The 11,657-nt window shown below is 38.6% G+C and overlaps 1 protein-coding gene across 1 annotated transcript in view; it reads right to left on the reverse strand.

Moving 5' to 3' along the window:
* The window catches only part of LOC107689003 (A disintegrin and metalloproteinase with thrombospondin motifs 16-like), a 66,626-nt gene extending 65,638 nt beyond the window's left edge, over positions 1-988 (reverse strand). The window contains exons 1-2 of the mRNA XM_016486874.1: positions 870-988; positions 700-790 (exon numbers count right to left, since the gene is read on the reverse strand). Of these exons, the coding sequence (XP_016342360.1) occupies positions 700-790; positions 870-965 (187 nt within the window). The 5' untranslated portion in view covers positions 966-988. The remainder of the gene's footprint in view (positions 1-699; positions 791-869) is intronic.
* Positions 989-11,657: the final 10,669 nt, after the last annotated feature.

The raw sequence follows: 11,657 nt of genomic DNA on the forward strand, positions 1-11,657 counted from the left end.
GTGTGTGTGTGTGTGTGTGTGTGTGTGTGTGTGTGCGCGCGCGTACAAAATTGTCCGCAGAAGCGACAAACAAAACCTCCTTTTGGGGACATCTGGGGACACCCTTGGTTGGAACAAATGATTCATATAAGAAATAAACATGCTTTTATTTATAATCGAGTTTAGTTATCTTTTAGGAGAAGGGTATCCAAACCCTTGGATTATTATAATTAGCTTTACATAAAAATACTAAGTTGTGGTGCTATTTTTATGGTATATCCTCATTTACAAAGCTAAATAAACGTGTGTGCATGCATGGGTGTCAGGTTTTGCTCACACTGTATGTATTAAATATCACCACGAGAAACACTAAAGTGCACTGTTATTATTAATGCATTGATTATTATTTTTAAATGGCCTAATCACCTCCACACAACAGTTGTGAGCTTGTATTATAGGGTGTATTTGTCATAGGCATCAGATCAATTAGGATATCTAGCGCCCCCTGCTGACGACATCTCATACAGACTGTGCAACTGCAATAAAGTCATTCTCCTATAAAGCAATCTTAGAGTTTCTTTCTTTTAATTTTGGGAGAAAATTATCATATTGCTACTAAATTAATGATGCAATATCAGTAAATTCGTCATATCAGCCTAGCCTATTTAATGCGACTGACAGCTGTCAATCACGTCTGGCAGGTAACTGTAATGCTCTCACCTGTGTTGTGAGGTAACCGCAGAGTTTCCAGCAGAGCTTTGTGCTTTACATGAGGACCAGCATGAAGGGTTGCAGATGCACAGTGAGATCTCTACATGGACAGACAGTGAACATGCATCATTTGCATTGCAATACAAAGCAATAATGACGAAACAGGCGCGTTTGCTCACCTGCTGGCATCCGAGTATAAAGAAGAGAATGAACAGCACAGAACAGATGCAAGCGGTATGATTCCTCCTCGCTGGCACAGAGCGCAGGCAAGCCATGTCTCCTCACGACTCTTATCCGAAATCTGCTGCGAGCAGCCTCTGTGCCTCTCCAAACGCGCGCTGCGCTCTCACTGAATCACTGCAGGCGCTCGTGCGCTTCAAATCTATTCATACAGCATCAGTGAAGCGCAGTCAACGCGACCCCGAATCCACGATCTGTGTCCTGACAGCGTATTTCCAGATCCGATAGCATGTTGGAGAACTTCTCCCTGCGCGTTAGTGGAGTGTGACTGAGGATACCTGTGCCATTGCTCACGCAGAGGTTCTCAGAGTCTCTTTAGTGAATGTCTGGAGCAGCTCGGACGCCGGTGAGCGTCAATCGAACAGCCAATCACAGCCCACACCTGTGCGTAAGAGCCCGGGCCCCTGATGAGAGGAGGGTCCAAACATCTGCACTGTAAAAAAGTTAACCCAATCAACTTAAAGTAACTGCTGCCCTAAATTTTTAACACAAATTAAGGTAGTGTGAATCAAACTCTAACCATTTCCAACCATTTTCTATTTCAGTACAGATGAAAACGCATAAAACCTAAAAGAAAAACGTGTTGTTAAAACATAATGATAATCGTATGAAGGTCATGTTAACCTAATGACTGAATTGCAGGATGTTAACCACCTAAACACATCTAATTTGTTTGTGCTGCCAATTCAACGTAAAAACAGACAGTATTTAAGATACAACAAGGTGCAATGAAAATTCAGCATTTCATTTAGATATGTATAGCAGGCCAGTATAATAAATGTTTATTATGTTGTGTATATATTCTGCAGAATTATGCTCTGTGGATAGTGATGATCGATGATCATTCTTATTTTTCATAAATGGCTCATTTTTGACTAGAGAGTCAGTTTTGAAAATCACAAAACATCGAGCTCATATCTAAAGAGGTCAGGGAAATTTTGATCCTTTATGATATAATCTCTTTCAAATCAAAATATATCAGTGTAAAGTTTTATAGAAAATTCATACAAGATGGGTATGTAACCTGATTTTTCTTGTGTGTGTGTGTGTGTGTACACACACACACACACACACACACACACACACACACACAGCGCTTTTGTTTAAGGTATGGTTACACTGTGTTTAAGGTATAGTAACAAAAGCTTCAAGTTTTGTTACTTTGGTCTAAGCATGTGTCTATAGTGTTCAAGCAACGGGCAAAAACTGTATTAGGGCACTTATAGAGTTTCAGTTGAAATATTCAAGAGTCCAGACCAGTTGCAGACAATATTTTAAGAGATTTTACACTATAGCCACTGTAGATATTAGACACTTAGACATTGATTCTTATCCACTACAGAGGATGAAAATCATTATATTTCTATGAAGCCAGGGTGCTGCTCGCAATATAACACTCTCAGAAACAGATTATATTTTCCACTAGCATACAGTACGACCTCCCATATGCAGACAGCACACTTTACAGCCATTTTATTGCTATCTTATCTCACTGTCTCACATAATAAAGAGAAAATACACTTGTTTCTGAAAATGCTCCTCACATTTCAAAAGTGTTTCTCAACAAAATGTGATTTCCCGACACTGTTCGTGTTCTGTAGAATAATGGCCACTGCAGGCAATAAACAATCTGTAGCTTGCTGTGAAATACAGTGGCTGGATACTTGCATATACAGTCAATGGCCATATGCTGTGTGTATTCTATATATTACGCTGCATGCATTTTCTGACATAAAGAAAAATGCCTCGGTTGTCATAAACACGATGTAATAAATAAAAAGAAAGTCTATCAAATGCATATGGAGCACTGATCACACTAAAGTGAGGTAATATTTCTCAGATGGGTGATTACGTGTATGTTACTGATACTTATACAGTCGCAGAAAGCAGAAGTCAATGTTATTTTATGATGAATATAATTTTAGTTTGACAGAGTTAAAAAAATCCATTTAAGAGCCATTTTGAGGCCATGAACCTGTGGATTGAATCTTATGGAAGAACATAATGTGCAGTTTTTCGTCCCAGAAACTATGGTATGTTGTTTGCTGTTTCCTTACAAAATAATTTCTATTATTACCTCTAATTTCAGTTCTAACTTTCATTTTAAATTCTGACTGGTATATAGTTTCACCTATTTTACTGTTTGTCAGTTATACGTCTGATTGCTTGGGAAAAAACTGTGAACACGCATCTCTGCAACAAGCCGTATGAATGAGTCATAAATGACGTCTGCAGCATAAACGAGTTTGTCAGATTAAGCTTTTAAAGGAATAGTTATTATATATTACAGACTCGTATTTTGGCCAGAAGTGATGGTTTAAAGTTAAAGCGTCTTAATGATGGATTTGTTTCTTACAAACATGTATTACATGATGTTTTTATCAGCTGTTTGGACTCTCATTCTGACGGCACCCATTCACTGCAGAGCATCCATTGCTGAGCAAGTGATGCAATGCTACATTTCTCCAAATCTGATGAAGAAACAAACTCATCTACATCTTGGATGGCCTGAGGGTGAGCAACAGCAATCAATAGTGATTATTGCCTTGCAAACATCAAGTGAAACTAAATCATCAGGAACAAAATGTCATTTCAATTTGTGCAAATTTGCAAGAGTTTTCTGTTTTGCTGCTTGAAGGTTTCTTCGACTGAACCAAACACACACACACACACACACACACACACACACGCATCCGTGGGGAGTTTAATTCACTGGCCCAACTTAAACTCGCCCTTATACTCAGCCGTGGCACCGGGCCATCTGAACTGCTCTGACCTCACCAGTAAATTTCCTCTAGGAATCCAGCAGCCACTATCGGCCGCGTCAACTGACTCCGCTGAGGAGAGAGAGAGAGAGAGACATATGGAGAGGAACCTTCAGCCGTTTGCACCTTTTGCTGAATGTGTGCAGAAGGAATTGCTCTAATTATTACCTTTAATGTTTGTCTGCTCATCAGGGCAGAAAGAGCTCTCTAGCAGAGCGGATACAGCGGAGAGCGTGATGTATCCAGTCTCATGACGCACCGCAGGGATGCTGTTTCTGTGAAAAGGTCTTCACCCTCGTGTTGTGCCCACAGACCGCTAGAATAACAGCCTCTATGTCTCTCTGCAGAGGAGCGTGGCTGATTAAAACACAACTTCTGAATATCCCTGCAGAAATGCTACTCGTACAGTAGACTAGTTTAGTTTACATCAGCATTGTGAGTGTTGCATGTAGCATTTAGAGTTGCATGCACTTAAAGTTACAGATGTGCAGTGAAATCCGATGGAGTCGATCACAGGCAGCTAGAGCAGCTTATCAGTCAAAGCCGTGACATTTGGAGTGTGTCTGGTCCACAGAATAAAGGATAGTGGCCTCATAGTTTGTGGGCCAGGGCTTGGCGTACAGCACTGAATGAAAGACCCTTTGACAGTCATCCTACAGTCCTTTTCCACAGGAAAAACCTGCGGATCACTGCATCTGCACACCAGCCGCAGTGTGGAGAGCCAGAGCAAACTGACCAGCACATCTCCAGTTAGCTGAGAAAGAGAGTTGGGCTGTCTAGCCTCGCCTCAGACTCCCTCAGGAGTAAAAGTGAACACTGCAGACGAGCTCGGAGAGACCACCCAGACTCGCCAAACCAAGATCACCTTCAAAAACCACCGAGACAAGATACAGTTGTGTTGTGGAAATAATGAGTTTGGCCTTGTGGAGACCAAATGTGGTGGCATTTTTCTTTTAATATGCACAGCCTGGCCAACAAAAAAAAAAGATGAGATTAAGATTTTAAGACTGAATCATTATTGCAGTTATAAATGGGTTTCTGGCATGTTGTATGTTTGGCAAAAGCTTTTAAGCTTTTTATTTCTCAAACAGCCATGTCAGAAGATGTACCCATGTCCATATTCCAGGATGACAATGCTCAGATTCATCAGGCTGAAATCATGAAAGACTGGCCAGCACAGAGTCCTTCTTATATTGACAATGGGAGAGTAGATCCACTCTGTAAAGTCGACTACAGCACATCCTAAAGACTTCTAATCGTGTTAACTTCAGGACTCTGTGGTGCCAGTTCATATCTGATGCTCACTGAAACACTATTTCACAAATTGGGTCCAATGAATCTTGTCTTCTGACATGGTTATTTAAGAAATACAAAGCTACACTGCACCATGTAGGGTTAAAAGAGTTGTTTGCCTGAAACATGTTAATTACCAAAATAATGATCCAATCCTAGACTCTTAAGTATTTTTCTTATTTAAATCCAGATGGCAAGTTTTTTTGTTTTTTTTTTTGGCCAGAAAAAAACAAAAATAATGTATATTATGAACTATCAATTTAAAGCCTCAACTATTGTCCAGGGTATTGTACATGTTAAGTACAGAAGCTACTGTAAGCTGTCACAATGAGAATCCAGCGTTAAAGTCCTGATGAAATGGAAGTAGCAACAGATCTTTTCTTCTGTATTGTGAAGTACAGAACGGATTCCTGAAAAAAAAAAAAAAAACTACACTGAAGCAAATTTGATGTAGAACCAATTTTCACTAACAATTACAAATAAAGGCAAGTAACACATTGAATTAAACATGACATTTTAAAGTAGAAAGACAGGAACAGAACAGAAATGTAAAATATATCAAATATTGATTTTTCTTTCTAATAGAAATTGTAATAAAGGAACTGTGTGCAACAATGTAACCATTAAAAATGTTTGACAAATTGCCACAATTATTCATAGACTTTGATTTTCTTATATATGATATTTAGATTTATTTGACCAGAGAGTGAATAGATTCTTGACCTACCTTCTTTGTATTGACGCAGTAAGATGGTAAGTGAGAGTTCAGGATGGACGTGTAACCCTGCTGCTGATATAGAGACAGTGACACGCAGCATGTCATTGAACATTCAACCTGCAGACAGTAAACTGACCTGTCAGACATGGACTCGAGTTCTTCTAAGGGTGAATGTGTTTGGAGGAGGGAGATGAATAGCTGGTGAGCAGCACCCGTAACTCATTCATGCATTCTCCAGTTACGAGGTGCAGCAGCAGCACTTTTGGGTGTGAGATTATAGATGCTAAACAGGTGGAGGCCGCTGGATCTCAAATCTCTCGATTCTGCCCTCACATGTCATGCTGGAGTGGGATATCTGCATCTTACGTTCTCACGCACATGTAGGGGAGAACAGGGATAATTGTAAACCTGTATAAATGTAGCATTGGTGATTTAATGTCCAGTGCACTCAAAGCGGCCAACACTGTAGTCCTCTTCAGTCCATTACAAAAATGAAAGGCTGTTTCAGTAACAATAGACATGGAAAAAAAAACATGTTTCACAACTCCAGTGGTTTAAGTCTAAAGAGAAAAAAAAAAACTTTTTTTATGATATACAAATTAAATATAAAGATGTGTCAGTAACACCAAACCTCATTGGTGCAGTAAGATACACAGGAACCAGAGAAGTTTGACGTTACTCATGTCAGTCAACCACTAAGTTTGGGTCAGAACTGAAAATATGTACAACACAATAAAGACAAATTAAGGTTCCTGTAGTTTGGAGTAGGTAAGAATTATATTTTTTAAATAAGTCGCTCAGACACGGCTGCATTTATTTGATTAACATACAGTAAAAACAGTAATTGTGAAATATTATTACAATTTAAAATAGCTGTTTTCTATTGTAATGCATTGTAAAATGTATTCCTGTGATGTGCAGCTGTATTTTCAGCATCATTACTCCAGTCTTCAGTGTCACATGATCTTCAGAAATCATTCTAATATGCTGATTTGCTGCTCAAGAAACATTTCTGATTATTATCAATGTTGAAAACAGTTGTGCTGCACAATATTTTTGTGGAAACCATGATACAAACAAATCAATCAATCAATAATAATTAAAAAAATTAAATAAAAAAATAAATACATAAAGATAGCCATAGCTCTCATTTCTCTTTTTATTTTCATCTGCTTTTCAACTCTCTCTTGTCTTTACCTCTGTCATGCTCTGAGACGACTACGACTCATTTCCTGGTTTTATCGTACAATTCCCCCATTTCTGCTGCCTCTATCTGATGTCCATGTCCCATCATGCCATCGTCTCTCATTTATCAGCTCCTAAACGTCATATATTGCAGACATGATGCTGATCAGCATTAAATCCTCCGACAGATGCTCTGGTCTTTTCACTTTGAGTTTGCAGCCAGTTTCTCAGGGAAAGATGAAAAGGGGACATGGAGAATGTAGGACTGGAAATCAAAGACAGCACTGGACCAGAGATATAATGCAGGGCATGACTGTCAGCTTCAGCGTGTTCAGCAGGTGCTTCACATTTCATGGTGGACACGTTTCTGTTGAGCGTTTGTCTCCAATGGTCCCATCAGAACAGGCTTATCATCTCATGTGTTCAGGTGCTGTGCGTGATGTAAACGTGGAAGGAGTTACTGCACCTTTAACATGTTAACATAGTATCCTTTTCCATGATTTAACCCTTCGTCTTCAGTGCAACTGTGCTAACTGTAAATATCTGAGAATTTACCGTTATATGAACAGTGGCGCTCATATAACCAACAAAAGTTGAAATATAAATAAATCTGCAGTTTAATAAAACTGATGATTTGTCAGTGTGAATAGGTTTTTTTCTTTAGTGTTTGAACATTTATAATTGTTCTGATGTATTTAATTAGTCCTAATTATTAAATATGTGCAAAATGTAAACTATACACACTTGTGAACAGTATAAGTAGTAGTCAAATATCTATATTTTATGTTTCTAATACCTGTATGTATATCTTAATATTAAAAATATTGTTCCATTTTATGTTATGTAATATACAATTTTACCTTTTAAGCCGCTTCATTTTATATAACACACCTTTCCTCGTTATTTAGAACTGAGAAAAAAATATTTTTTGAAACTTTTCAACTTTTTTGAACTGATTCTTTGTTATTATTATTTGACGATCATTACATATTTAATGCATGCATCCACAAATCTTCCTTATCGCTGGCTATTTGACGTCTCATAATAATAATTAATGTTATACTGTCTCTGTGTCTCGGACATCAGAGCCCAACTTTTCTCCTGAAATAGGTGTTCAAATATATTACTGTTTTTTTTAGGATTGTAACAAATAGACCTTAATCAGGTTAGCCGCCATATACAGTATGTTGAATTTAATATGGATGAAAATGAGGCTGTGAGAGAAAGACTTGCGGTCTAAACAATGGCACGCACTGCATAAAGGTCCTAGATCACACAATTTTCACAACTCACAACTTAAAAACTGTTTTACAGAGTTTTTGTCTACTATTTTTGTTTCGAGAAAAATGTTTTGTCAGTATGATCCCTTGAACGCACTGTACTTCAGTCTCTCACAGCCTCATTTTCATTCCTGTCAAAAATTAAATCTGGTGCTACTCTGACTAAGGTCTTGTGTAACGTTCACAGCACGTTCGTTATTATTGCATGTCATTAAACACACTTCTTATTAAACACTACTACACATCAGATCCGCCCTGAGGTGATGAGAACTGGGACAGAACAAGCCTGTTGATGTTGACGGGCTGTTGTGGGTTAATTTCAGATGTCGTCTGTTGTTTTCAGGCCGGTTCTCCTCTCTGCTGTCCTGCTATTGTGCAATCACGGCTGGTCTCACATGCCAGAAGGTGGCAAGCCAAACAAACATGACCTTTTCCCAGTGGCCACCAAAGAGAGCTTCTGCTTCCAGGTCAGTTCTCACATCACTGCAGGTCAGTGTCTTGGCAGAGGGTTGTTGAGAAGGAGGTTTTGTGTGTGGATCTAACCATTCATTTACAATGCAACAGTAATAGTATGAATTCAGCTAGTTCATTGAAAGAAACTAAAGTAGTATATTCAGTGAAGTGTCTTTACATTGCACCGTTAGTAACCCACACGCTCATATCTTCAGGATCATCTTCATCCTCATGCAACGCCTTGGCTGAGGAGAAGAGGATACTGTGATAATAGTGGTACGGGTGCATTGTTGTAAGTTTGATCATCTTTGCAAGTTATATTGATCTCCAACTCTTTAACTGTTTCACGCAATGACATCATACTATCCTCATCTTCTACTGGTCAAAGCAGTCATTCAGCTTGTTTTCTGCTGGGCTGTTCTGCACAAAACCTACACAAGCCGACGCAGGAAAGCGAGCACTCGAGAATACTAATGAGGACAGTACTTACTAAATTCCACTCAGAAGCTTTTGTCGGATGAGTGTTGATCTCATTGTGATTCATTGTGAGGTGTTAAAGTGTAAGTTTCCGAATGGACTGTGAAAGAACGAAGCACAGATTGTGTGTATTCTGTAATTGTTTGAATGTGCATTGGTTTGTGTACAATAAATGCAATGCTGACTATAATATTTTGCGTGCTTATCCAGCGTCTTGTAGTGTCCTGTGGCCTACTGCAGCATGTGTAAGTGAAAGGCATTCTTGTGTGGGCAGCCCCATGCCACTGGCACACTGTGGAAAAGGCTGCGGCAACTAAAACCCCATTATCTGGAATGGCAGAGAATTACTCAGTGGCATTAAAGCTCACTGGAGCTCCAAACAAAAGGATTTATATATTTTTTTGTTAATAAATCAACCATAAAGACTTTAAAACATGGTTTTAAACAATGTTTAATTCATCCTAAATAAAAATAAAATAAAAGTATTAACATTTATGTATAAAATAAAAACGTATTGACCAGAGTAATATCTAAAATATCAAAGCAAGTGGCATTTATTTTAAAGAACGATAGCACAAGCATACTCTTCAAGTGACAAAATACACTTTTCACGGGTTCTGGGTATGAGCATATGAGGTATTACTGTATTTCACATTCTTAAAGATCAGTACAGACACCTGCAGGAGAAGATGTGAGCTCTGAACACATTGTGGTGTGAAAATATCAGACAGACAGCTCGCAGAGAATTACTCAGTGGCATTAAAGCTCACTGGAGCTCCAAACAAAAGGCCCCTGCAGACTCAGCAATGCAAGAACGGGGGGAAAAATGAGACCTTTCACATTGGAAACAACAGTCAGTAACAATCCCACCCAGTGTGGCGCTCACTGACAATTTGGGAACGATGGATTTCTCATCTGAGATGGAGACTGCAGCTCTGAGACACTGTCCTTAAAAATATTCTCCTAAAAACATTTCTCCAGGAGGAAAAAAAAAAAAACTTGAACAATGAATGCAGTATAAAGTACATGATTGTGAAAGTACTCCATAAGTTGTAATATTTCATATTTTAAGATATAATTTCAGGCATTTGACAGCAACTTCTTTATTTAGTTTATTTATTTTAAATATTATTATTTTTTTTTTTAATACAGGAAATCTCCTGCTTGATCAAATATAATTTTTTTATGTTTTTGAATGTTGCATTTTTTTTTTCAGTTTAAAATAACTGTTTTCTATTTGAATATGTCTTACTAAAAGTATTAACATTTATGTATAAAATAAAAACGTATTGACCAGAGTAATATCTAAAATATCAAAGCAAGTGGCATTTATTTTAAAGAACGATAGCACAAGCATACTCTTCAAGTGACAAAATACACTTTTCACGGGTTCTGGGTATGAGCATATGAGGTATTACTGTATTTCACATTCTTAAAGATCAGTACAGACACCTGCAGGAGAAGATGTGAGCTCTGAACACATTGTGGTGTGAAAATATCAGACAGACAGCTCTTCATGTGCAGACTTAAAACTCCAGACTTCAACAAAGAAACACCTTTGCTGATGTCCTGACCCCTCTGAAGATGATCTGAGCGTTTGCTGTAGGGTCAGAGGTCATCTGTCATTAGAGACAGGAGCTGCCAGTGCTAATCCATCGCACCGCTCATGAGATCCTGACGGCAGCAGCTGCTTGCATTTCGATTGCGGAGCAGGGATACGCAGAAACAGTGTTTCTCACACTCACACACCCTCAATACCGTGCCATGCTCTGCTCCATGCCAGCTTCAATCATCCCCACACCCAGCTACCCTCAAACAGAACAAAACCATCACAGATTCCCTGATGTCTCCACCATTAGACTGTTCCAAAGAGAAACGCTCACGGCCAGTCCCTCTAGAGACAATAACTCGAGAGCCAGGGCAAGAAACCCGTGAGAAACTCTATCACGACATCCTCAAATGAGGGGTGCCACCCAACGATCTCCTCAGTTACACGGGAACAGCTTCCATGGTTTCCAGTTGTGGAAATCACCCTCTCAGCTGCTGGTTTATATTCTACATTGAGTTTTCACACTGAACGTAACTCTGCATGAATGCCTTTTTAACCATAGGCTCTGGCCTTGTTTAACTCTAGGTTAAGCAGTTGTTCAGACTGCTCACATAAAGACTGATCGCACCACATTTAAAGATGGGTCCAGCTCCATGAAGCAGCACAACTGTTTTCAACATTGATAATAATCAGAAATGTTTCTTGAGCAGCAAATCAGCATATTAGAATGATTTCTGAAGATCATGTGACACTGAAGACTGGAGTAATGATGCTGAAAATACAGCTGCGCATCACAGAAGTAAACTACATTTTAACATAATATTATAAATAGAAAATAGTTTGTTAAATAATATTTCACAATATGTTTTTGCTGTGTTTTTGATTAAATAAAGGCCTTGGTGAGCAGAAGAGACTTCTTTCAAAAACATTATAGCTGTCATGAAATGTAGAATGAAAATGTTCTTATTATTTACACATATGAGGTTACTCTACAATAAACGCATTTC

This window comes from Sinocyclocheilus anshuiensis, unplaced genomic scaffold, assembly GCF_001515605.1.
Source record: "Sinocyclocheilus anshuiensis isolate Anshui unplaced genomic scaffold, SAMN03320099.WGS_v1.1 scaffold181, whole genome shotgun sequence".
NCBI classification, from domain to species: domain Eukaryota; kingdom Metazoa; phylum Chordata; class Actinopteri; order Cypriniformes; family Cyprinidae; genus Sinocyclocheilus; species Sinocyclocheilus anshuiensis.